The 26,886-nt window shown below is 44.1% G+C and overlaps 1 protein-coding gene across 2 annotated transcripts; it reads left to right on the top strand.

The window, feature by feature from the left end:
- The first annotated feature begins 1,653 nt into the window (after positions 1–1,653).
- VOZ1 (vascular plant one zinc finger protein) lies at positions 1,654–25,485 on the top strand. Of its 2 annotated transcripts, XM_086515818.1 has the most exons (5): positions 1,656–2,026; positions 2,746–2,919; positions 3,064–3,580; positions 24,246–24,638; positions 24,780–25,485. In XM_086515818.1, the coding sequence occupies exons 1-5, from the start codon at positions 1,796–1,798 to the stop codon at positions 24,812–24,814; spliced, it is 1,350 nt and encodes a 449-aa protein (XP_086371944.1). In that variant the 5' UTR covers positions 1,656–1,795; the 3' UTR covers positions 24,815–25,485. The 2 variants fall into 2 exon arrangements, with proteins under 2 accessions (XP_086371943.1, XP_086371944.1); XM_086515817.1 differs by having other exon boundaries at positions 1,654–2,026; positions 24,246–25,485.
- Positions 25,486–26,886: the final 1,401 nt, after the last annotated feature.

Raw genomic sequence — 26,886 nt, 5'->3', positions numbered from 1 at the left:
GCTCTAACGAAGAGCTTAGCCTCAAAGCGGTTTGCACATTGCATAGAGATGATGGGCGTAGGGTGAAGCTACAATCATGATTCACATTTGTACAATTGTACATAATAGTCCCTACATTCTTTAGCCACTTGAGCCACGTTGACCTTCAAGTGGGAGATTGTTGGGTTTCAGGCTCCGTGACCAGGTTGTGGCTGACGGGCGCCGCCCATTACATTCTTGCTTAATAGAAAATAAGGAGAGTGAGAAGGGTTCTTCTCACAAGCTCCACCACATCTTGTGCATGCTCCTCATCCCCTTCCCTTCTCTCCTTCCCTCTCTTGCACTCCGCATCTACATCTCTCTCTCTCTCTACACACACACACACACACATCCATATATCTACCCTCTCCCTTCTCTCTCTCTCTCTCTCTCTCTCTACACACACACACACATCCATATATCTACCCTACTCTCTACCCTCTCCCTTCTCTCTCTCTCTCTCTCTCTCTCTCTCTCTCTCTCTACATATATAAATATCGTAGATCTCTATTTGTCTCTCTTTTTGTCTATTTTTACAATATTAATATCTCTCTCTCTCTCTCTCTCTCTCTCTCTCTCTCTCTCACAGTGACATGTTAAATTTTAAATAAGAGCATCTTTCGTAATATTATACCTTGAATTTAAAGTAAGGTTCATAAAATTGAAATGAAAGAGCTTCTTTTGACTATCATAATAAATAAACAAATAAAGATAAAAAATTGCAGAACCTGACAATTTTATTGTCTATCTCTAAAGGCATGCGTTTGCATTGCACAAATTGTGGCTAGAAATGAGCAAAGGGGTCTTGATTTCTTTTCCTTAAAAACCACATTGGTATATGTGAGGATATCAATTTGCCTACACATATTGACACACTTATCCATTCTTATACCGATGACTATACCAATATCATGCATTTATTCCATCGTCATCATGTATTGAGTGTTGGTAATCCTCAATTTTGCTTGTAGTGAGTGAGCATGTGATGTGATATGCATCCTATGTGCATCACACCACTCCTTAGTTGGAAGATTCAAATGTGAATTAAGCTTGAGTGTGCACATCTGTGCCTTAGCTGATGATAATGATACTATATTCCACTTTCACTCTAGGTAAGTCCTTCGAGCACGTGTAGGGAAAGCTCAAATTTTGTGCGTACAATGAGTGGAAAAAGATGTCAAGATGTGGCTTTGCCATGCTTAACAATATGCAATAATGGACATTTACAAAAAGGGACTTAACTTTCATCGAAATGAGTTTGGTGTATCGATTTTGTGAGTTTGAATTTGAACATTTACAAAAAGGGACTTAACTTTCGTCGAAATGAGTTTGGTGTATCGATTTTGTGAGTTTGAATTTGAACAATTAGGCAAAGCATATGCTCTTCCTTTGGATAGAAAAAGAAATAGGGTAAATTCATAGGGTGTGTGTGTGTGTGTGTGTGTGTGTGAGAGAGAGAGAGAGAGAGAGAGAGAGAGAGAGAGAGAGAGAGAGAGAGAGAGAGAGATTCCAAGGTGAGGATAAGCTAGGAATAGAACAAAATCGCACACAATTGTAAAGCTGAGTGTGGGCACAGTATATATATGCCATGGATAGAAGATCAAATCATAACGAATTTGTAGGCTTTATCTAACTTTTTGTAGAAAAGTGAGGTTGATAATGGAGATGCTTCTTGTTTGTTTTTGAGTAGGGGACATGGGGTTTGAACTCTTAAGCTGTAACTTCGTCCTTTGAGCTTTGACGCGTCATCGCTTGCACAGAGGGAAGCGAGCTTTCGATGGGAAGCCAAGCACGGCATCACAGCAGCAGGTCCTCCGCGCAGAGCCACTCCTTCAAGGCCAAGGCTAAGAACCGGGTGGATGATTTGCAGGGCTTGTTCTGCAGCCTGCAGCAGGCGCGCAAAGAAAACAGGGGTGGAGATGTCGCGATGCTGGAAGAGCAGGTCAACCAGATGCTCCGAGAATGGAAGGCGGAGCTTCATGAAGCATCCCCGGCTAACTCTTTGGCCGTAAGCGGACTCTCTCTCTCTCTCTCTCTCACACACACACACACACACACACACACACACACACACACACACACACACACACACACACACACACACACACGCACGCACAATCTGACTCTTTCATACTACATAAAAGGTTGTTGTTTAAAGTATGAAGGCACCATTGAGCTGTTTGGTCTACTCGCTGCCCATCTAATTGCCATTGCAACTCCGTGAGTTTAACTTTGACCGATGGATCATAAATCTGAGATGTAATATGGAGATTTCTTGAAGTTGAGGTGGGTTTTCTTCATCTATAAGGTTTCATTTCACAATTGAGATCCTCTCTCATATGACCAAGGGAGCATTCTGTTAATGCAGAATCTTGAAAATGCACACTAGCAAAGGGGTCTACATTGTTATGAGCTAAACACATGTTTGCATGTCCATAGCTTCTTTCAAATAACAAAGGAGATTGCTTATTTGTAATTATAGAGCTCATTAGGCCAAGCTGACTCTGCAAAGCCCTACCGTTAAAACAAATCACAGGTTCATGACTTGCACCAAGCAATGATAGAATTGATGCTCCAGATACATTGCTTTTTGCTAGTTTTAGTTTTGTATATATTCATTCAGCATTTTGAAAATACGTACCAACATGTGACCCTGCATAACCAGTGATTATGTTTTTTTTTGTTACAACATAGCATGTGCTGCAACAATTCTCTTGCTTTTTGCAGGTTGCTAGTCCAAGCTCATCGGAACTCTCTTCCGACATGCAAAGGCTTCTTCAATTGACAGAGGAAGATGATGATGCTACTAGCAGTTTAGTTGCTTGTTTGGCCAAGCCTGTGTATGATCAACGGGAGCGTAGTCCACTCGCTTATTGTAACAATGAATCAACTTGTGTACAGGTTAGTAGGTGTCATAAGCAAATTTTTAACGTATTCAGATCAAAACACTAGAGAGATTCGTAGAGTTGGGACATAATCATCAATGAAGTTGTAATTCTCACCAACCAGTTTCATGTTTACATATGCTAATTGTTTGCTTTTTAGGACTATCATCCTGGTTTTGTGGGAGTTCAAGCGCAGAGCTTCGAGGAAGAAATGTTTGAAAGACTACTGCGAGTGGAGACACAAGCAGAGTGTTCATCATTGCGGCATGACAATAATCTAGTCTTAGACGAACAGTTGACAAGCCCTGCAATGTGTTTGCAAGATTCTCTCTCACATAAATTTTACACGGATGCTATTGATTGCTCTCCAAATGAACCATTTTCATCCATTATGTCTCCCCCTCCTGCAGCTTTTCTTGGTCCAAAGTGTGCTTTATGGGATTGCCCTCGACCAGCAGCAAGATCAGAATGGCTACTAGATTATTGTAGCACTTTTCATGCAACTTTGGCCCTCAATGAAGGTGCAGGTGGGCGTTCTCCTGTTGTTCGGCCAGGTGGAATTGATTTGAAAGATGGCCCCCTCTTTTCCTCTCTGCTTGCAAAGAGTGAGAATAAAGCGGTTGGCATTCCTGAATGTGAGGGTGCAGCCACATCAAAATCGCCATGGAATGCTTATGGTAATTTTTTTTTTTGAATTATTGCATGCTGAGTGAGTGTGCTATGTTTGATTAATATCATGCACCAAAACTATAAGATGAAATTACGAAATTGTACGAGGGCATTTATACTCGTGATGTTATAGCATGCAAAAATTGTAAAAGAGTTGTAGATAAGAGTCAATTTGTGAAAGGGGCTGTAACATTTGTAGAATTTTTTCAAGGATCTTGTAAATCCTACGCTCTTAGTGCATAGTGATTTAAAGCTAACTGAGATTTTTTTAGCCACACAATAGGTGCATAAGTAAGTGCACTTTTTCCAGAAGTGTAATATGTTCTTTTGTAGTGTCCTTCAGGAAGGCACATTGTGTGTGTACTTTGAGTGTGCTCAAAGGGAGTTTATTTCCTTGAGCTCTGGCATGCAGCCGGCAATTTGAGTGCAATGTTCACCCACAAGTAGACACAAATGGATTGGTGTTCTGGGAGGCTTTTAGCCACCAAACGGACAAATGCATTAGTATTTATTTGGAAGAAAAGCACACTATTAACAATGCTTTTCATGAAGGAGAGCTGACTGTACAGGTGACGATAGGTAGAATGGCGTGCTTCTGATGTGCACCTGCCATATGGCTGTAAAAGGTGAATTGGATGATGATCAAGTCTGCAACTGCGAGCAAAGCTCCTCACAATCGGGCAGCCACATCTCAGATCTACTGCAACGGATCTCCACTGAAACTGCCTCTGAACTAGGGCAGCCCACTGCACAGGCTTCGGGTGACCACAAGCCTGCAACACCTGCACACAGGAGAGGTAGAAGAGGCTAGAGGAGGTGAGAGAGTTCACTAGAGAGAGATAATGAAAGTGCGCCCACAGATACGCGAAAACTGAGGAGAGGGATTGCCTTGCAAAAACGCTAGAGAGAGGCAGAGAGAAAACGCTACTGCTCCCAAAACGCTGACTCAACTTTGCATAAATTAGAATGACTACAACAAGGAGGCATAGGGTGGTCCCTTTATAGCATAGTCACAAGGGACACGTCCCGAGGAGTGGGGATAGGGGACGGGGCTCGAATGGATTTTTAGTGTAAAAAAGAGGGCGGGACGGCAAGTGGGGACCGAAAAATGGGGATGGGAAGCCCAAAAATGGGTGTCCCTTGTGACTGATTTATAGGGACTCCCATAATGTACTCGACTCATCTACTAAAGCCCAACGACCCAATAAAGGGGGGCCACCAAGAAAACATGCGACGTCACTTAAATAATAAGGAATAAACTGGTCCTGTGACTCTGACCTCGAAAACCTATGAATAGGGGTCCTGTCTCATGCTAGCCTTCTGGCTGGGCACATACATGGCTTGTGCCATCGGAAAGGGTATGTTTACCTCACATACGACGAGGAATGGCCACAAAAGCCCTCATTCCCTAATTTGTTCTTAAGATATGGAGCTACCATCGGAGAGAGGATAAAGTTTAACACCCTCTCTCAACTCTTGGATAGGGAATTGGCATGAAGGGATAGTTTACGTGTGGTAAAGATTTGATAAAGATATCAACAGGGTTATTTGATGTAGAACAATACTCTTGTCGAATATTATCATCCAGGGTCTTCTCACGAACAAAGTGATATCGTATCTCTATATGCTTGGTTTGGCACGAAACATCAGGTTCCTCGCAATGGCTGTACAACTTCGATTGTTTGAGTAGATCATGGTCGTCTATTGCGGAAAACCAAAAGCAACCTTTGTAACCACACTCACTCACGTGTAGCATAATGCATTGTAGGCAACACTCTTCCTCTGTGGAAGATAAGGCAATTGTAGGTTGCTTCTTGCTTCTCCATGATATTGCTCCCGAACCAAAAGAAAAGGTGTAACTTCTCGAACGTCGTCAATTCCGATCTCCACCACATTCGGAATCACTTCGAGTAATCTTGAAGTGTGTACCTCCAATGGCATACCATATGCCCAATGACTTAAGGCTACTTCAAATACCGCAAGATTCAAAGTTCTTGCTTCATATGTGACTTGGCGGGCTTCTTCATAAAAGATACTACATATTTGTGGATCATGGCTACCTGTTGTCAAAAGATCATCAATGTAGAGGATAACAAGTGTCACCAATCATCTCTCTTTGAAAAGATAAAAATCTGGGTCTACAGAAGAATGATGAAATGAATGTCATAGGAAGAAAGAATCAATCTTTTGGTACCACGCTCGAGGAGTTTGCTTTATGCCATAGAGAGACTTACGCATGTAAACTTTGTCACTCGATGCTGGAACTGAGAATCCTGGAGTTTCTCCACATACGCGGACTTAACACTTAGCTGAGTAGTTGGTGCAAAGGGCTCGTCATAGTCTAGTCTCGCTCTCTGAGAAAAGCCCTTGGCAATGAGGCGTGCTTCGTGCTCATCCAAGCATTTATATGATTCGTACTTCTTGTAGACCCACGTGATACCATTGGCCTTTTGATTTGGTGGCCGCGGAACCAACTCCCACGTGTTATTCCTCTCGATGGAATCAAGTGTCACGTGACACATCCAGCCCTATGTGTCCGTGGACAAGCTACAGCATAATAGGGTTCAATCAGTTCAATCAGTCTAGATTTAGAAGTGATCTGGCACTTTTGTGAGCCTATTCGTAGACCGTGCATGCCCAGTCACTTAGTATAGATGCATATCCTCTGGTTGCACACATCATGATCATAAGCATTCCCATCAGAATCCATTAGAATCAGTTAGGGGAATTTTCCAGTGCATTTAGCCTATTTTATCTATTTCTGACATTTTTTCACTTATTAATTTAAGTGATTTCCCAACAAAAGTAGGCAGGGCAATTTTGCTAAGTTTGTATATAAGGCTTAAGCAAACTATAGCTAGCACTATTTGGCAGAAGAGGCAGCAGGAGCTCCACGCTCAACAGGCAACTTCTCAGCAGAACCCCCCAAGAGACCTAGCGTTTTGGGATCAGATCAGCCCCGATGCCATCACTACACAGCAGATCAGCCTAGCGTTTTTGCATTTGCAGAACCATGGCGACAGAAAGACCAATCTCAGTCCCTAGCGTTTTTGGTTTGCTGATCAACATTAGCTTTTTTTTGCAGATCTTCGCGACAGGATCAGCCATACCATCAGTGTTTTCAGTTTTCAGCAGTTAGACATCGCAGATCAAGTCCCAAACCTCGCAGATCTCACCTTCCCACAACAGTTCCTCGCCGCACAGTCAGTTTCTGCAAGGTTTACAGTTTCAGCCCGGAAAACGCAGATTTCAACATCTGCGTTTTCAGCGCGTCGTCGTTGCATTGTCGTCATGGACATCGTCACCGACATAGATTAGCAGATTTCAGCCCATAGCGTTTTTGGACAGCAGTAGAAAGATTGCAGATTTCAGCCTTCGGTCGACTTCGTCATCACCATCGTCGTCGTCGACATAGCCTAGACTTGCATCAGTCTCATGCATACCATTTGTACCAGATTGTGCAGTCATAAGTAGACCACTCTCGCCGATGAGAGTGGGGCCTTCGGAGGAGGGTTTTACGTCTCTGGTGTCGTATCTCTCTTCTCTCTTTCTCTCAGTCTCATACACTTGCACGCACAATATCCAAAACTTTGTTCGTGATCATAGCACTCTCCATAAGGAACGGAAGGCTCTTCCTTTTATAAGAACTAAAAGGAACCTTGAGCAAATATGGATCACTCATCTTGAGCAAAGCGCAAACATTCATTCCGTTGCACCTAACATCAAGCTTTGATTTCATGGTCGTAATGTGGAGCGGAAGTGATTTATGGTAATAACTTAGGATGAGTGCTCAGTGAGTACTCAAGGATCAAGGTTCCTTTTACTTCATGAGAGAGAGGTGCAATAGACTAGAGAGACAAGAGAATGATATTGTGTGAAGGTGTTGTGAGTGATAGCGAGAGAGAAGAAGACTTAACACCTAGTGATGAAGACAGGAGCGCGCTCGATGCTCGATGGATCAAGGGTGGGAGTGGCTAATAAGTCCGATACAAGGACAGGAAACTTCTTTGAGAAAAAAAAAAAGGTTCTTTGGGTTCTTGGTTCTCCTTGGGTTCTTGATGCTTCCCTTGAGTTCGCAAAGCCAAAGCACATCCAGAGCTGTGATACCAATGTCAGGTTCGGTGGAAGGGTTTAAAGGTTTGAAGTCTGATCTAGTACTTCGCACAAACACAAGGTTATTGTACTTCAATGAAGAGAATTGAACACAATGAAAGAGAGGCAGAGAGAGAGAAAAGAGAGATGACACCCAATGTTGGGTCCTAGCCACTGTCAAGGGCTCCCTTGCTCTGTTACTGTAACTAAGTCAGACTTTGTAAATAATTAATTTATTTACGAGAAAAGAATTATCTAATTAGTTGTGTGCACACCAGAATAGACCTAGCAGTTCTAAGGCCTCAAGTGAGCCTAAATGCGGGCTTGAACACCTCAGAGGGACCTTAGCAGAAATTACCCTGAAGCCCTAGTGATTGGGAAATCGGGTCTTCAGAAAGGGGTAAGCAGTAGCCTCAGGTTTTAGGCTCAGAAAAATACGCGCGTCAGTACAAGCACATGAATGAGATGGGGTCCTTAGAACAGTGACCCTAAGGCTAATAAAGCTAATAAAGCCTTAGGGTAAGTTTCGTGAAATTAAATTTAACGGTCCGTGCCCGGGCGGGCGGGCGGACAAGTGTGAACAGGTAAAGGCGGTGCAGTGCCCGTGCGGCATGGTGCCGGCAGACCTTTGGTGTTCTCATAAAAGAATCATTGGTAGCAGTTGTTAGTTAGTTGCACATTTTTTTTAATTAATGAGCTAGAAGATTTTAAAGTCAAAAGTTGAATGGTTTTTAAGTTTTTAAAGTAAGTGTGCCACTTGGCACACTTACCAATGCAAACTAACTCTCTCTCACTCTCACTCTCACCCTCTCTCTCTTCCTAGCGCCCCCTCTCCCTGATGGCTATTTAGGAGCCCCCCCTCCCCCATTTTCAGGGCTGGCAGTGCACCTACCCCCCGTAATGTGAGCGTGCTCTACGCGGTGGAGCCCTCCATTGAAGCTTGAGAGCAGCCCCTTGCGACATATGTGGTAGCCTTGTGCTCCCATTGTCAAGAACAAGGGATCTCACAATCATAGACACCTTCTGGTGAAGTTTCATCGCGAGAAGCTGCCGTAGACGCTCTCTTAATTCTCTGTTTTCAGCCCCTAATCACCTCGATTAGGGATGTTTTCAGCAGATCAGCCATAGAAATTCTCTTCTCTCTCCTTATCCTAAGTCTACATCAAGTTTGGCGCGATTCCATCGCGAAGAAGACCTCTGTTTCGGCATAGGGGTGTGCACAGGTAAGAATTTCAGGTTATGTGCAGAAAATTACAGCAAGCATGTGCGTGTGCATTTTGCTTGTTTCTCTTTTGTGTTCGATGCATGAATGAATGAGCATGAAGGCAACACATAACGGAAGATGGACTCTCCTCTGTGAGAGCTTCCGATGAGTTGTTTTGGAAGATAGACTCTCTTTTCGAGAGCTTCCAACCAGTCTCGCAGAAGATGGGAAATCCCCCAAGCAGAAAGAAAGTGGAAACACTTTCTCAGTCAGTAGTCAGAACAGAACAGAAGTAAGAATAGAGGACGGGCATGTGCCCCGTTCCTGTGCTTGTTAAAGATTCTCCCTTAGTAATAAAGATATTCTCTTTATGGGGAGGGACCAGCCCATCTTCTGGTCCCCAATGGAGTGTCAAGTTTTCTCTCTCCCTCTAATTCTCTTGAGTATTTGAAGTGCAATTAAACGTCAGTTTACGCGTACGTATTTTTGTGACAGTGGTACCAGAGCAAGGTCCTCTCTCTCTTCTTGAAGGGATTGACGACTCTTGGCAGACTGCAGAAATGGGAGGACGCGAGATAGAGTTCTCTCTCCTTCAACAGCAGGTGGAAGAGTTGCAGAAAGCTCTCTCCCATCCAGAAGTCCAAAAGATTCTCCATACTCTTGAAAAAGGGAAGGAGAAAATGCCGATGGGGTCGGGAGAAATCCCGCAGAACCCAAAGGCGCCACAACCAAGAAAAGATCCTTTGATTGGAACTTCCCACATGCACGAGAGGCAGAAGAAATCTCCAAAACGTCATGTGCGGTTTAATCCAAAAGTTCAAGAGCAGGATCCCCCTGATTCCCCTCAGTTCTCTTTCATGAAGGATCTGGAAGACATAGTTTCTCCGGAAGACATGTTTCTCGACGATCCATCGCAGCAAGAAGTACATTCAAGGGAAAGGACTCCTGTCCCCAAGGAGTCTAAGCATCGAAAGAAGGAGCACCATAAGAAGAAGCACCAAAGGCAAAAAACATTCAAGTCGGGAGATAAAGATGTGAAATTCGACACCCACAATGGACGGCGTGATAATGACAAAGCTTTGGCTTTCATCCGCCAATTTGAAGTTGCATTTGCTGAAGGGAATTTTAAAGAAAGATCCAAGCTTCGCCATGTTAGTTTGTACCTGAAAGGCACCGCCAACAATTGGTGGTTAACCCTTATCCTGGAAGATCGCAAACCCCAAGATTGGACCGCTTTCAAGAAGGAGTTCTACGCACAGTTCCTTTCTCCAGACTATGAGGAAAAGGTAAAGAAAGAATGGGATCGACTTTCACAGTCAGAGAACGAAACTGTTCCACGCTATGTGGATAGGTTTTGGGACGTTCTCTTGAAAGTCACTCCATTCAAGAAGATTGACGATTCGGAGAAGATGCGCAAGTTTGAAGCAGGTTTGCATGAAGCCTTGCAAAAGGCTATGAAGCTTTACCCTCGAGGTAACTTGCAGATACTTATGGAATCAGCCCGCATAGCTGATGGAATACATGACAAGGGTACTCCCAGGAAGATGGAGCAAAGCACTTACCATGCTAAGCAGAAGGCTCTCCATGAGCAGCCTACCTCTTCTACTGCTTCTCAAAAGAAGAAAAGAACCGCCTCCGAAGCAGAAGCAAAGCCAAATCAGCCCAAGAAAGGGAGATATCTCTCTCCTGCTGAGTTGCGAACATACATTAGTGAAGGAAGATGCTTCAAGTGCGGACAAGTTGGTTATATGAAGGGTGACTGTCCTACCAAACCTCCACAACCACCCTCTTCCAATGCAGTCCCAGATGTACAGGGAAATACAACCAAGGATGGAAAAGAAAGAGCTCTTCTCAAAGCATGGGATAGTATCAACAACCAGCGGGCTCTTATTTTGTTTGACCCTGGTAGTACAGACAACTTCATCTCTACCAAGCTAGCTGACGACCTGAACTTGCAGCCCAATCGTTTTGGAGTCTCTATTCAAGCGCAATCTGCTTTCAAAGGGCATAACTCAAACTCTACTCCAATCATAGGGAAGTTGAATCTAAAGGTCGACGACTACAAGGATCAAGAGTCTTTCTTACTAGCTTCACTTGAAGGATGCGATGTTATCTTGGGAATGCCTTGGCACTACAAAATGCATCCCATTCCTGACTATGTTCAGAAAACCTTATCTTTTGCTCATAAAGGAAAGGAGTATCTTGTACTTGCAGATGTAGGTGATTGGCGTATTCCTATCGCCAATCACATTGCCATCAAGAAAGAAATGAAGAAGTGTGTTTCAGTGTACTTGATTTTTGCAAGAGAGAGAGATGTGTCTGTTTCACAACTTTCTTCCTCTTTAGAGCAAAAAAGACTTAAGTTAATAGAAAGATATAAAGATTGTTTTGCAGATGAACTTCCAAATGAACTCCCACCTTCGCGACCTGAGGATCATACAATTGATTTGATCCCAGGAAGTTCTCCTCCAAATCAGCCCCCTTATCGAGTTAGTCTAATGCAGCAAGAGGAAATTCTCAAGCAGGTTAACGAACTTTTGGAGAAGGGCTTAATAAGGCCTAGTACTTCTCCATATTGTTCACCTGTCTTGCTAGTACAGAAAAAGGATGGCACATTCCGCATGTGCATAGACTATAGATCTCTAAACAAGATCACAATCAAGAATCGATTTCCAATCCCTCGGATTGACGACATTCTTGATAAGTTACAAGGAGCCAATGTCTTTAGTCGTATAGACTTGAAGAGCGGTTATCATCAAATCCGCATAGCTCCTCAGGATGTGCATAAGACTTCATTTAGAACAACCTTCGGGTTGTATGAATTTCTAGTGATGCCTTTTTGGCTCACTAATGCACCAGCTACATTCAACAGAATGATGGATAGAATCTTCCACTCATACAGAAGCTTTACAGGTGTTTTCTTTGATGACGTCTTAATCTTCTCAGAGACGGAAGACGAACACTATAAGCATCTCGTCTTAGTGTTTGAAGAATTACGCAAACACAAATTATTTGTGAATGTTAAGAAGAGTGAGTTCTTTCTAAAAGAAATCCACTATTTGGGCCATATAGTATCTCACAACCAGGTGAGAATGGACCCTGATAAGATTCAAGCAGTTGTAGAATGGCCTACGCCAACTACGGTACATGATGTACGAAGTTTCCTTGGCCTCTGTTCTTATTATCGGCGTTTCATTCGAGCTTTTGCCGCGATAGCAGGTCCCTTCCATGACTTGACAAAGAAGCGGATTCCATTCCATTGGGGGTCTGGACAAAAACAAGCTTTCGAAAAGCTTAAGTATCTACTCAGTCACGGACCTGTTCTCACCGTCCCTGATCTTCGCAAACCTTTCGAGGTATATTGTGATGCATCTGGAGATTGTGTAGGAGCAGTTTTGAACCAAGAGGGTCACGCGATAGCCTATGAAAGTCGGCGCCTTAAAGATGCAGAGTTGCATGCCTCCATATACGAAAAAGAGCTAATGGCAGTAATTCATGCTCTTTCCATTTGGAAACACTATCTATTAGGAGTTGATTTTATTATCAAGACAGATCATCAAAGTCTTCGCTACTTTCTCACACAGAGAAAGTTATCCGAAAAGCAGATGAGATGGGCCAACTTTCTTTCAATGTTTCATTTTCAAATTTTACACACTTCTGGAACAAAGAATGCAGTTGCAGATGCTCTCTCCAGGCGTCCAAAGATCAATGCACTAACAACAATTTATCATGAGGAACTAGAATCTCTCAGCGAGATGAATCCTCAAGATCCCGACTTCGCCACAATTTGGGCAGATCTTCAAGCTGGTCACTCAAAGCCACCTTATTCTATCAGGAATAATACACTCTATCGTCAACAAGCAATATGCATAGCTCAGCCCTTACGACAAAAGGTGATGGATGAAGCACATAATTCTCCTTATGCCGGGCATCGGGGAATTACTTCCACCACTAGTGCCCTCGAAAGGTATTTCTTTTGGCCAACACTCCGTGCGGACATTGAAAAACATGTACGTGAGTGTTTAGTATGCCAAAAAGTGAAATATGACAGACATAAAGTTTATGGCAAGCTTCAGCCGCTCCCTGTGCCTAACACGCCATGGGAAAGTATTGCCATGGATTTTATTACGGATCTTCCTAGATCCAAGAATGGAAATGATGCAATCTGGACTATAGTAGACAGGTTCAGTAAGCAAGCACATTTTCTTCCAGTAAAAAAGACGATCAAAGCTGATCACATGGCTAGAATATTTCTAGCTCAGATTTTTAAACACCATGGTTGCCAAAGACTATTGTCAGCGATAGAGATCCCCGCATGACTAGTCTATTTTGGCAGGCATTGTTTGAAAACTTGGAAACTAAGCTTGATTTTTCATAAGCTTATCACCCTCAAACAGATGGTCAAAGCGAAATCGCTAATGCCACTGTTTTAGATCTCCTCAAGTGCTATGTTTCGGAACGACAATCCGAATGGGAACAGTACTTACCAATAGTTGAGTTTGCGTATAATAATACCATACATTCCTCAACTGGTAAAGCCCCCTTCGAAATTATTTACGGGAAGCCACTCTTACTTCCTATTATGGTGACCAAAGAAAACATCTTCGCCGCAGATGAATTTGTGCGCAATATTGATATTGCCCATCAACAAGTAAATCAAGCGATTCTTCGTACTCAAGAGCAACAAAAGAGAAAAGCAGACAAGCACAAAAGGAATCTCAATCTTGAAAAAGGACAATATGTCCTGCTTCGGTTTGAGAAAGCTAGATTGAAAAAGCGGGTCGGCAAAGGGAAAGTTGTCAAACTTTCCCATAGATTCTACGGCCCTTTCAAAATTACAGATAAAGTCAATGATGTGACTTTCAGATTGGATTTACCTTATAATTGGCGAATCCATAATGCTTTTCATGTCAGTCTCCTCCGACCCTATGTTGGACCTCCTCCAGTGGCGCCCGTACAAGAAGATCCTCCAGAAGTCGAAGAGACTGAGGAAATCCTTCAACCTGAACAGATAATACACCACTCGGAGAGACAACTCAAGTCGGGGAGTCTGCATTGAAAGTATTTAGTCAAGTTCTAGAATTACACTCCTTTAGATGCAAAGTGGATGACTGAGTCCGATCTCAAGGACTACCCTGACATCTTGCATAGTTATGTTGACGCTCTACAGTTGAGGAATTATCTAATTAGTTGTGTGCACACCAGAATAGACCTAGCAGTTCTAAGGCCTCAGGTGAGCGTAAATGCGGGCTAGAACACCTCAGAGGGACCTTAGCAGAAATTACCCTGAAGCCCTAGTGATTGGGAAATCGGGTCTTCAGAAAGGGGTAAGCAGTAGCCTCAGGTTTTAGGCTCAGAAAAATACGCGCGTCAGTACAAGCACATGAATGAGATGGGGTCCTTAGAACAGTGACCCTAAAGCTAATAAAGCTAATAAAGCATTAGGGTAAGTTTCGTGAAATTAAATTTAACGGTCTGTGCTCGGGCGGGCGGGCGGACAAGTGTGAACAGGTAAAGGTGGTGCAGTGCCCGTGCGGCATTGTGCCGGCAGACCTTTGGTGTTCTCATAAAAGAATCATTGGTAGCAGTTGTTAGTTAGTTGCACATTTTTTTTAATTAATGAGCTAGAAGTTTTTAAAGTCAAAAGTTGAATGGTTTTTAAGTTTTTAAAGTAAGTGTGCCAAGTGGCACACTTACCAATGCAAACTAACTCTCTCTCACTCTCTCTCACCCTCTCTCTCTTCCTAGCGCCCCCTCTCCCTGATGGCTATTTAGGAGCCCCCCCTCCCCCATTTTCAGGGCTGGCAGTGCACCTACCCCCCCTAATGTGAGCGTGCTCTACGCGGTGGAGCCCTCCATTGAAGCTTGAGAGCAGCCCCTTGCGACATATGTGGTAGCCTTGTGCTCCCATTGTCAAGAACAAGGGATCTCACAGTCATAGACACCTTCTGGTGAAGTTTCATCGCGAGAAGCTGCCGTAGACGCTCTCTTACTCTATTTTCAGCCCCTAATCACCTCGATTAGGGATGTTTTCAGCAGATCAGCCATAGAAATTCTCTTCTCTCTCCTTATCCTAAGTCTACATCAAGTTTGGCGCGATTCCATCGCGAAGAAGACCTCTGTTTCGGCATAGGGGTGTGCACAGGTAAGAATTTCAGGTTATGTGCAGAAAATTACAGCAAGCATGTGCGTGTGCATTTTGCTTGTTTCTCTTTTGTGTTCGATGCATGAATGAATGAGCATGAAGGCAACACATAACGGAAGATGGACTCTCCTCTGTGAGAGCTTCCGATGAGTTGTTTTGGAAGATAGACTCTCTTCGAGAGCTTCCAACCAGTCTCGCAGAAGATGGGAAATCCCTTAAGCAGAAAGAAAGTGGAAACACTTTCTCAGTCAGTAGTCAGAACAGAACAGAAGTAAGAATAGAGGACGGGCGTATGCCCCGTTCCTGTGCTTGTAAAGATTCTCCCTTAGTAATAAAGATATTCTCTTTATGGGGGGGGACCAGCCCATCTTCTGGTCCCCAATGGAGTGTCAAGTTTTCTTTCTCCCTCTAATTCTCTTGAGTATTTGAAGTGCAATTAAACGTCAGTTTACGCTTCCGTATTTTTGTGACAGTTACCAGACCAAGTACTTGCTTTGATTACTTGCACAAATTGCTACAATGCTGAAGGCTAAATGTTGATGCTAATGAATATCAAAAACGCTAGTAGATGATGCTGATTTGAAAACGCTAGGTGTTGAGGTGTTGTGGGCATTGGATGTCCCTGCGGGTATTGGGTTTGCATGTTCTAAAAATTGAAGGCCAAGTACTTTTTAAAAATGTCACGTCAAAGTCACTTATCAATAGATGACTTAAGTGACTGTTCATATGCCTGTATGCCTAAGTGACTGTACTATGCAAGTGAGAGTATGCAACTTTGATCTGCTTGATCATGCACGCCCTTCTAGAGGGTCACAAGGTACCAGGCTAGATCCTAAGCTAACTAAGACCGATGCTGACTTGTAGGAGCTTGTCCACGTGGCTCAAGTGCAATGCGCACCTGACAACTTCGCTAACTTGATTGGTTTGCCTCCTAAATTGGGAGCATATGGTATCTTTTCCTCATCATCTACACCATGGTGAGAACCAACACCCATTGCATCATCATGAGTGTGCATCGCTTCTCGAAGCTCAAGGGACAGGATCGGAGAAGGAGGCCTCAACTGTAGGAGAGGGGTCATCATTTGGATCACCAAGAAGAGGCAAGTCTAGGAATAATGTGGAAGACATAGGAGTGGAAGCGCTTTGAAGGAATATTGTCACGTGACACATCCAACCCTATGTGTCCGTGGACAAGCAGTGTGATCTTTGGTTCTTAAGTTCACAAGGAACTTAGGTTCTTGTGGGTCTTGGGTTCTTGGGTTCTTGAGGGTCTTGAGTTCTTGAGGTTCTTGAGGGTCTTCTTTTGCTTGCAATTTGTGTTAGAGAAGGATCTTCTCTTCACCCGAGTTCTGCTCTTTTCCGCGGGCGCACCCCTTGGCGGCCAAGGTTGCTTTTTCCCACCGCACATCGATTGGCCGGCCGCTAAGTGCACGGTCCTCTCTCAATGAGTGAAAAGAGGCACAAGGGGAGGATGGACAAGCCCTTCTTTCCTGGGATTCCTGTCACTCTTCAAAAACACGATTAGAAATCGACACGCCCAAGTGAACTTGGTTTGTGTGACCTCAACAAGCAAAAAAAAATCTTGTGATTCTTGTGGTTCTTTCCTTGAGTGATACAGAACACTGCCCAAAGCTCTGATACCAATGTAAGGTGCAGTGGAATGAATGTTGAACTTTGCTCAAGATGAGTGCTCCGAACTGTGCTCAAGGTTCCTTTTTCTTAGGGAAGGGAGAGCCTTACGTTCTTTAATGAAAGAGTACAATGGACACAAACAAAGTGAAGTTACACTGTGAATGGAAGTGCATGAGACTGAGAGCTAGAGAGAGAAGAGAATACGACACCAGAGACGTTGTAAAACCCTCCTCAAAGGGCCCCACTCTCGATGGCGAGAGTGGTCTACTATTGATTGCACAATCTGGTACAAATCTAAATGGCGCTATGTCGATGTCGACGGTGTGGACGACGAGGACGAGACTATGGCTGAAAGCTGAATGCTTGGGATGCTTCTTGTCGTTGAATTTGCTGATGCAAAACATTGATTTTGTGAGGCTGAAAACGTTGGTTTTCTGAAGCTGAAAACACTGGTCTATTGAAGCTGAAAATGCTGGTTTTCTAACGATGAGGCTGATGCTGAAAACGCTGGTTTTCTGACGATGAGGCTGATGCTGAAAATGCTAGGGTGATGGAGTCTATGGCGATGGAGTCTATGGCGATGAAGCTTTGCTGAAAAACGCCAAGGAGATGCGATTCTTGCTTGGAGGAAAAATGCCACCAAGAGGGAAAGGGTCTTGCTTGAGAGAGAGGGGGAACGTGCTGCCTGTGGCCTGTGTTCTCCTTGCTCTTCTGCCAAATAGTGCTAGCCTAGGTTTGCTTACCCAATTTGCCCTACTCAGTTCCCAACAAAAGTCACTTAATAAATAAGTGAAAAATGTCAAAAATAGGGAAAATAGGTTAAATGCATTGGAAAATTTCCTTGATGGATTCTGATGGAAATGCTTATGATCATGCTATGTGCAACCGAAGGATATGCATCTACTCTAAGTGCCTGGGCATGCACATTGCACGGTTTGCGAACAGACTCACAAAAGTGCCAAAACACTCCTAAATCTGGACTGACTGAACCCTTGTCGTGCTGTAGCTTGTCCACGGACACATAGGGTTGGATGTGTCACGTGACAAAAAGTCTGTTCAATCTGTTCTTTTCCGTTGGCATGTGGTGCCCGTCTTGTGACAGATCTCCTACGCTAGAGTGGAACTTGGACCAATCTCCCGACTCTTCATCATTGGCAACCTCTTCATGTACTTCTTCATCATGGATCGAATTTCTATTAGAACCTTCGCCTTGTTCGATGGTTGAGGAAAACTTGGACATGTGAAAAGGCTAGCAGGGCAGGTTGAGATCAAGCATGTTGTCTAAATCAACCACAAACAACATCAAAGCAGGCCCAAGAGGGTGAAAAACAGGCAGCAACCAGCCGTACGCTCCTGTTTGTCTCGAAAATCAATACCACAAACTCGCGCAGATCACCGATCCGACTCAAAAGCATGCATTGGCTCTAATACCATGTGTCACGTGACACATCCAACCCTATGTGTCCGTGGACAAGCTACAACATGATGAGGGTTCAGTCAATCCAGTCAATCTAGATTAGAAGTGATCTGGCACTTTTGTGAGTCTATTCGTAGACCGTGCATGCTTAGTCACTTAGTGTAGATGCATATCCTCTGGTTGCACAGACCATGATCATCAGTATTCCCATCAGAATCCATCAGATTCCATCAGGGAAATTTTTCCAGTGATTTTAGCCTATTTTTCCTATTTTTGACATTTTTCACCTATTAATTTAAGCGACTTTCCAACAAAAGTAGGTAGGGCAATTTGGGTAAGAAAATATATAAGCAAACCAAAGTTAGCACTAAATGGCAGAAGAGGCAACAGGAGCCAAGCTCAGCAGGCCACTTCTTAGCAAGACCAAGCCTTGGTGGATTCCCTCCAAGCAGCAGATCCCCCATTGCCTAGCGTTTTTCAACAAGGAACATCGCCAACCATCCTCAGTCACTAGCGCTTGCATAAGCATCGTCTTTCATCGCCGGAAGTCATGGAGAAGCTAGCGTTTTTGGAAAGACCAGCATCCCTAGCGTTTTTGGTTTACAACAGCCCAATGTTTTTGGTTTCAGCCTCAGCCTTGCAGATCCGGCACATGCAGTGATTTGCAGCCCTAAAAGACCATCAAGATCAGCCCCGAAAGGTAGCAGATTCAGCCCATGAAGAAGTAGCAGATTCAGCCCCAGGAAGACCTCAGTTTTCAGCCCTACACCTGCAGATTTTCAGCGTCAAAGACCCACAGAAAACAGCCCCAAAATCAGCGTTTTTGGGGCTAGTCGCAGATTTCAGCCCATAGCGTTTTTGGAGAGCAGTAGAAAGATTGCAGATTTCAGCCCTAGGTCAGTCTCGTCATCATCGCCTAGACTTGCATCAGTCCCATGCATATCATTTGTACCAGATTGTGCAATCAATAGTAGACCACTCTCGCCAACGAGAGTGGGGCGTTCAGAGGAGGGTTTTACAACGTCTCTGGTGTCGATCTCTTTTCTCTCTCTATCTCTTAGTCTCATACACTTGCACGCACAGTGTCTACTTACTTTGTTTGTGATCATAGCACTCTCTCATTAAGAACGGAAGGCTCTACCTTCCATAAGAACAAAAGGAACCTTGAGCACAGTTCGGAGCACTCATCTTAAGCAAAGCGTAAACATTCATTCCGCTGCACCTTACACCATGTCAAAGGTGCAACAAAAAAGGTGAATCAGGTGACGATCAAGTACCTGCGAGCAAACCCGTGAAAATGGGAAGCTACTAGATATCTCTAGAGAGATGTTGGAAACGTTGCCACAGATATGCAAAAACGCAAGAGTGAGAGGGGGGTTGTGATGCAAAAATGCTAGAGAGAGGCATAGAGAAAACGCTACTGCTCCCAAAACGTTGGCTCAACTTTGCATAAATTGAAATGAATACAAGGGGTAATGGGGTCCCTTTGTAGGGTCTGCCCGACTTAATTACTAAAAACCCCACAACCCAATAAAGGGGGGGGTGTTGGGAAAATATGCCACATTACTTACATAATAAGTGATAAACTGGTTGTGGGACGAAATTTGGTTGCCTATCGGCCAAAAAGTGGGAATATATGTAGAAATAGAGACTCTGACCCTAGGAAACTCTAGGAACAAGGGGCTAGCCTACTGGGTGGGCACATACATGTCTCTTTATCACCGGAAAAGTACGTCTACCTCAAATGTAGTCGGGCATAGCTACAAAACAATGTTCACTTCCTAATCTGCTCATGGGAGATATTGGAGCTACCATTGGACAGAATATAAAAACTCTAATTGTCACAATGTATATGTGCCATGTGGACAAGCTTAGCGTCAATCTTAGTTTAACTTAGGACCTAGCCTGGCACTTTGTTAGCCTCTAGCAGGACGTGTGCCAAGTGTAGCGGAAGTGAGGATTTTACTTGCTCGGATCTAGTACTCCTACACAAACACAAGGTTACTTTACTTCACTTGAAAAGAGAAACTGAGAGAGAGAGAGAGAGAGAGAGAGAGAGAGAGAGAGAGAGAGAGAGAGAGAGAGAGAGAAAAGAGAGACGACACGGCATGTCGGGTCCCAACCACCCTCAAGGACCCCTTTCCTTTGTTGCGAGAGCAAGTACTTGCTTTATTACTTGCACAAAATGCTGATACAATGACGCTAAATGATGAGATGCTGAGATGTCACGTGCGCACTTCACTTGCACCACGTGAACACGCTTTTGCCATAGTCTAGCGTCAGTCTTAGCGTAGGACCTACCTTGGCACTTTGTGAGCCTCTAGCAGGACGTGCATGCCCAGGCCAGTCACAATTGCATACCCTCTCTTGCATAGTCAGTTAGCATGAGCATTTTTCAGAGCATTGAACCCTTTTTGCCAAAGTACACATTTTTCACTTATTATATAATAAGTGACTTTTGTTGGAAAAGTAGGTAGGGCAAATTGCTAAAGAGCTATAAAAGAAACCATTGGGCACTCAGTAGAAGCAGAAGAAGCAGGACATAGAAGGGCAGCCACCCGCAGCAGAGCATGCAAGCACCCACAGGTCCCAACGTTTTCTCAAGGATCAGCCCAGCGTTTTCAGCCTCCAGCAATCAGCGTTTTCAGCCACTACCACCAGCGTTTCAGTTTCCAGCCTTAGCCTCCTGAGAACCTGCATCCTCTGGTTGCAGATATTCGCCAGATTCCCCTTCTAGTACCAGATCTAGGGTTTTCAGATTCAGCAGACCTCAATTAGCGTTTTGCAATTTCAGCCTAGATCAGCCAGCGTTTTTGCATCTCAGCCCTATCCTGGCGAAGCAGTTGCAGATCTAGGCCGTAGTACCGCCACAATAGCAAATCTCCAGCAGAGCATCTAGCGTTTTCAGTTTTCAGCCTTGACGCCATCGTCATCGACACCATCGTCGTCGTCATCGCAGATCCCTATCTTGACGACGACACTTTCGTCATCGTCATCGTCATCGTCATCGTCATCGTCATCGTCATCGCAACACCTTCATCGTCGTCGTAGTCCCGGACTTGACGACGACACCATCGTCGTCATCGTCACAGTCACCATTGTCGTCATTGTGGACATCATCGTCGTTGACATAGACCAACAATACCCGTCGTCGACATCACCGTCTTCGACACAGAACCGTTCTCAACTTCACTGTTCTCGACACAGTACCGTCGTCGACTTCATGGTTGTCGACAAAGACCCTTAGTACCTTGTCGTCAACATCATTGTCATCGATATAGACCCATCAGTACCTCGTCGTCAACATAACCGTCGTCGGCATAGAACCTCTCAGTTTCTCATTACCCATCAGTACCCAATAGTTCCCAGCACCAGTAGCATCAGTTCAGTACCTAGCATCAATACCCATTAGCATCAGCATCATTGTAGTAGCATTTGTGCAAGAATAAAGAAAGTACTTGCTCTAGCAACAGTGCAAGGGGGCCCTTGAGGGTTGGGGCCCGACATCCCTGTGTCGTCTCGTCTCTCTCTTTTAGTTAAGTTCAGTTCTTTCAAGTGAAGTAAAGTGTCCCTTGTGTTTGTATGCGGAGTACTAGATCCGAGCAAATCCTTATTCTCTTCCGTTGCACCTGACATGAGATGCTAGTGGGTACTTGATGCTACTGATGCTAAGCACTAATGAGGTATTGAAGGATACTGTGTAGATGCTTGATATTGCGAGGCTAAGGACTGGGTATTGCGGGTGCTTGGTACTGCGGGGAACTTTGGTACTGCTGGTGCTTGGTACTGCGGGTACTTTGGATACTGAAGGTACTTGGGTTCTGGGAATACGAAGGTCCTGATGATCCCTACGCTGAGCTAGGCAGGAGCCAAGCCAAAACGCAAGGGTGCTAGATGCTGGGGTACTGCGAGGAGGAGGAGGCGGCTGTGGGCTGATCTGCGTGCATCTCCCATGGTTGTGAGCTAACTTGCTTTGATACCATGTTAAACTAGGCGGAGAGAGAGAGAGAGAGAGAGAGAGAGAGAAATGAAATGTTATGTTATATTAACGTCTTCAAAAGGCCAAAGTGACCTATGAGACCAGAAAGTTACAATGTGGTGGATCTGATACAGAGTCAAGAGTAACAAGATGACAAAATGACAAAATAAAATACTATGGAATCCTAAACTGCTAGGTGTGAATTAAGCAGCTAAACAGCTAGCTAGGATAGCTAGATCACAAGAGATCCAGCATCGGTCGCTAGCGGATTTCATCAATCTCCTCCATGGTCAGTAGTCTAACCGGGCGTCGTGCATGTCGAACCAAAGTGATCCGAATCCTCTGATGCAGCCTCCGTCGATGTTGTGTAGTCCTCCACAGTCGTGGGCGTCTGGATCTCCCCAGCTCAGTCGCTCGGTCGATCAGTATGCCTCTGGTGTAAAGCGATGAGCTCTGTTGTGGTAGTAACTCCTCCGGGTGTCCAGTGGCAGCTCTAAAGAAGTATGTGATCTGTCTGTGAGACTGGCTAGCCTCTCCTCTCATCAGGCTCTCTCTGTGTCTGCGCAGCTCGAGCAAAACAAACCCAGGCATCTCTGATCCTCGTACCGCATGACTCTAGAGAATGGTCCAAAGCCCTTTCTGAGCAAGCAATGGAAGCGGCCTCGTATCTCGTAGTAGACGGGGCAGTGGCATGTGTAGCGCAACTCTGTCTCAGGCTCGATGTCACACAGGGGGCATGTTCTGGCCTCTGCTGTATCTCCCAGTCTTGATCCGCAGCTGGTGTGAAGATGTGTGTATCTGGTCAATAGCACATTGTATCAACCAACACACTCGGCAATGAATAAGATGATTATTATAAAGAGGGCTGGAGGTCCTTATATACCTCTAATCGAATTGTCCGATCCAATTCTTATGTCAAATAAGTTCAACAATACCTAAAATGAAAATTGGATCACATTGGGCATTCACTTGAGATGCATAACTTCACTGTGCAAAAGGATTGGATTCGATAAGAGGACTTAGTCGCCTTCACCTTGGGGTTGGCTTTAACCTGAGGGTTTCACCAATAATTCCACGTAGGGAATGTGCAAGAAAAGCTTGCATGGAGAAATTGCCATGTCCGCATCGTGTGAAACTGCCACGTCATCTGGTCAGCACACTGCATTCTGCACCATAATTTGCAGTGGGTTTTATGGCGGATCTGTACAGCAACTGCTACGTCATTATTCCGCAATCTCTCTTTGGCTCTCTGGTCTTTGCTTTTAGCTCTTCTGTATGGGGAGTACAATGCCACTTCACCAATCTGCGACAATGTGGGATGTAGTACCACGTCTACGAGGCACATTGATCTCATGTGCATTGACATTTGATGACACTTGTCCTTAACCCTAGCAGCCATTTCTTGCAATGTTCATCAGCCACCACTGCTCTTCACATGCAGCCCTAAAGAGCACGATACCTGCGGATCAGACTGGGGCACATCAAGGGTGGCCCACAGCAGGCCCTTGTTCGGTGTGTTTTGGCTGATCATCATCAGCCCTTGTTCGGTGCCCACCATGGAGACGCCTTGTAACTTTCTAGCTTCATCCACCACAAGCAGGCAGAGTAAAAGCTGATGTTGCGTGCTGCTTCAAGGATTAAATGACCACTTTACTGCTGTAAAAGTTTTTTCTTCTTGGTGTAAGTAACAATTTCCTTGTATTATGGCTGGCCTGAAGCTGGTTCAGACACAGATTGGTCATCATAGTAATAAAAAATAGCACCAAGATTTAATTATTTAATTTGGCTTACGGAAATATGTTGCTTGTAAGTAGTGTTTGAAGGCAATACTTGTTCATAATTTCCTTGATGTTCCATGATCTTTGAGCATCATCAGACATTGTTCACAGTCTACGAATCTGCGTATGATAAGACCCGTCATTTTATAGTGCATTCAACACTTTGTACCTGATGAATTTGCATGCTGGTGCATGGCATATAATACTCTTTACACCGTCTGTCCTCTGTAAATGATAAGACTGCCCACTTTGTATTGCAGTCAATAGCTTTGTGTTTACGTTGGACATCGCCCATACTCATTTCTAAATTAAGAGATGCAAGTTTTGAGTAGCTTGCAAGGTCTTTCCAAAGCTTCCTGTCTGTAACCTCTGTCTTTTAGTTCAAGCTTGCGTTTTTGTAGCTAATGGGTGCTTGCTTTTGATCAGAGCTGTTCGATACCTCCATGCTTCAAGCTGAGATTATACGGGAGTGGCTTTTCTTTGACAAGCCTCGCAGGGCCTTCGAGAGTGGAACTAGGAAGCAACGCTCTCTGCCAGATCACAACGGTCGGGGGTGGCATGAATCCAGAAAGCAGATCATGAAAGATTTGGGTGGGCTAAAGAGGTCATATTACATGGATCCTCAGCCGACCCCACAGTTCGAGTGGCATCTGTATGAGTATGAACTTACCCATTATGATGCATGTGCTTTGTATAGACTTGAGTTGAAGCAAGTCAACATGAATAAAAAGGGCAATAGATCGAAGGCACAGCATGACCCAGTGGTGGCTTTACAAAATCAAATTGGCAGACTACCAGCTAATCTCTCTGCACAAGATGGTAAGGTCTGGGTTTCTGAAACAAAAACAACAGACTCTAGGAATAAACAAAAAGGATCAAAAGCTACCCAAAACTCTGCCCACATAAGTGAGCAGGTAACTGATGTTAATATTCATAACCCAAGCTCTGTTGCCTATGCAGTGGAAGATCTGAGCAGCTATTTGGTCAGCCCATAAACTCAAGAGGCTCTTTCTCAAGAAGCTATTGGGTGCTGTTTCTGATATGGGTTGTTTTACCAAGTGTAAAATTGAGCTTTAGGATCATTTGGCAATCTGGCTCAAGATGACCTGTAAATATGTACTGATGCAAAGGGGGTTTGAGCCTAAATCTCTCCCCTCATTTATAGATCGCGGAGACATACCTCGCCTTTGACTGCTAGGAATCTTCTTCCGTCGGTTCACCTGTTGCTTTCTAAAGTTATACTTACCTCCCCACTGCAATCCGTGTAACCGACATGATCACCTGAATCTGCCGCTATTTTGAAAAATATGAATCGCAGTTCTCCTGATTGTTACGGACTCATTTAAACTTGGAAGTGGGCAGCATGACCAGAAGTTTCATGCAGTTTATAGTTTTGGAAAGATGAATATCAGCATAATTTCTTATACAAGGAGCAGCATATAAATTGGAGGGTCTTGCTAGTAAGAATTTAATGTAGTGGGCTTCTGGATATATCTATTTGTACTGCAAAGAACATCAAGACATTTGTATGGATATGTTTCCACTGGATAACAGTATTGTTAATACACTCCAAAGGTGTCTCGAAAACCTTTTTTTTAGTGCAACATTTTCATATCCGAAAAAAGTACACAGGTGGAATTAGAGATTGAACAGGGTCTTTTGAATTGATTTTTTGAGAATCTGGCTTTGTCTTGTTTGGAAGCTGTGAGGAGACGGAGGATCATGGTATGAACGCTTTGAAAATGACATGGATTGGGCATAGCTTCACATCTTCTTTCCAGGACTTGCAGAAGTTTCTCGAGGGTAGAAAGAGTAAAAAGGTATTCACTGGATGACGTTTGTTTAATGGCTGTATTTTGTTTTCCAGGGCTTCCATCAAATACCTGGAGAGCTGTTGGTAATGACTGGATGATTTGTGTTTAACCCCTACTTCCATTCCTGCCGTACATTCCCATGCACTGTTGGATGCATGCCACCTCAGCGCATGGAAAATTGGTATCTGCCCTCCAATGAGGTGTGCAGCAATGCATGAAGATCCTGCCACCCTAGCATCCGGAATGCAAGGAGGTACTGACACCTCAGCTTCCGGAATGGTTCCTGCAGCACTAGTTTGTTGCGCCATGATCTGCTCAGCAACACTGCATGTGCTCAGTAAGAGCAGCTAGCGACTGTTACACCTGCAAAGTTAGCATGCCCAAGTCAGCGCCAAGTTTTTTTCTCTATACCACCACCACCACCCCCCCCCCCCCCCCTCCCGGCTTCCTTCCTTGACTCTTGATGGCCAGGAATGGTCCCTGAAAATGGTCCTTCAGGGACCATTCCCCAGTCATACATTGCCTGTCGGCCATTTGTGCCTGATTTGATTATGACAGGAGTACATTTCCTAGATGAGCAAGGTTTAACTTGAAGTTCTACTAAAGGATGAGGGGGTGGGTGTAACGCCAAGAAAAGTATCGATCTCCCTTATTTACCCAAGTGCGACCATCCATAGTCTATATAGTAGAGAGTGCCAATGTACATAAATTGCTTCTATATTTCAATATTCTACGAGGCTGATAAAGGTAGACCAAGCTTCATTTCTAGCTGTGCAAGTTTAGGTTGAAGTTCCTATGATAATGTAAGCTCGAAAAGGATCAATTGGGTGGTGCAACATGCCTTCAAAATATTTGTTTGCTTATTATTTATGCATATGTCAACCCCAAAACGTCAGTAAAAAGCATGTACGGTTCATCTGAAGTCTTACTTTTATATTGCCTTAGGGTACTTGAAGAATAATAATTTTGTTATTGAGAAATTTATATCGGTGGTGTTGACAGCATGTTTCTCACCCACTATTTATTCAAAAAACTTACGTATACATGTGAATTGTGCATTTTGATGATCCGAACAACATGGTATATTTATCTCTTTGAAGCTCTCTGGCTTTCAACTTGTATCTACAGCCGTTTGTACATTACCTTGCAATAAGAAATGTCATGGATATGAAGGCCAACCATGCCCAGAGTCAAATTTCTTAAGTGTCTCTTTGGGTTGCCTTACGAGGTACGCTCTCCATATTTGGAAATAA

This window comes from Adiantum capillus-veneris, chromosome 7 (assembly GCF_014529385.1).
Source record: "Adiantum capillus-veneris isolate H3 chromosome 7, ASM1452938v2, whole genome shotgun sequence".
NCBI classification, from domain to species: Eukaryota; Viridiplantae; Streptophyta; class Polypodiopsida; order Polypodiales; family Pteridaceae; genus Adiantum; species Adiantum capillus-veneris.
Note: the sequence above shows the minus strand (reverse complement) of the source record. Positions and strands in the feature narration are given on the sequence as shown.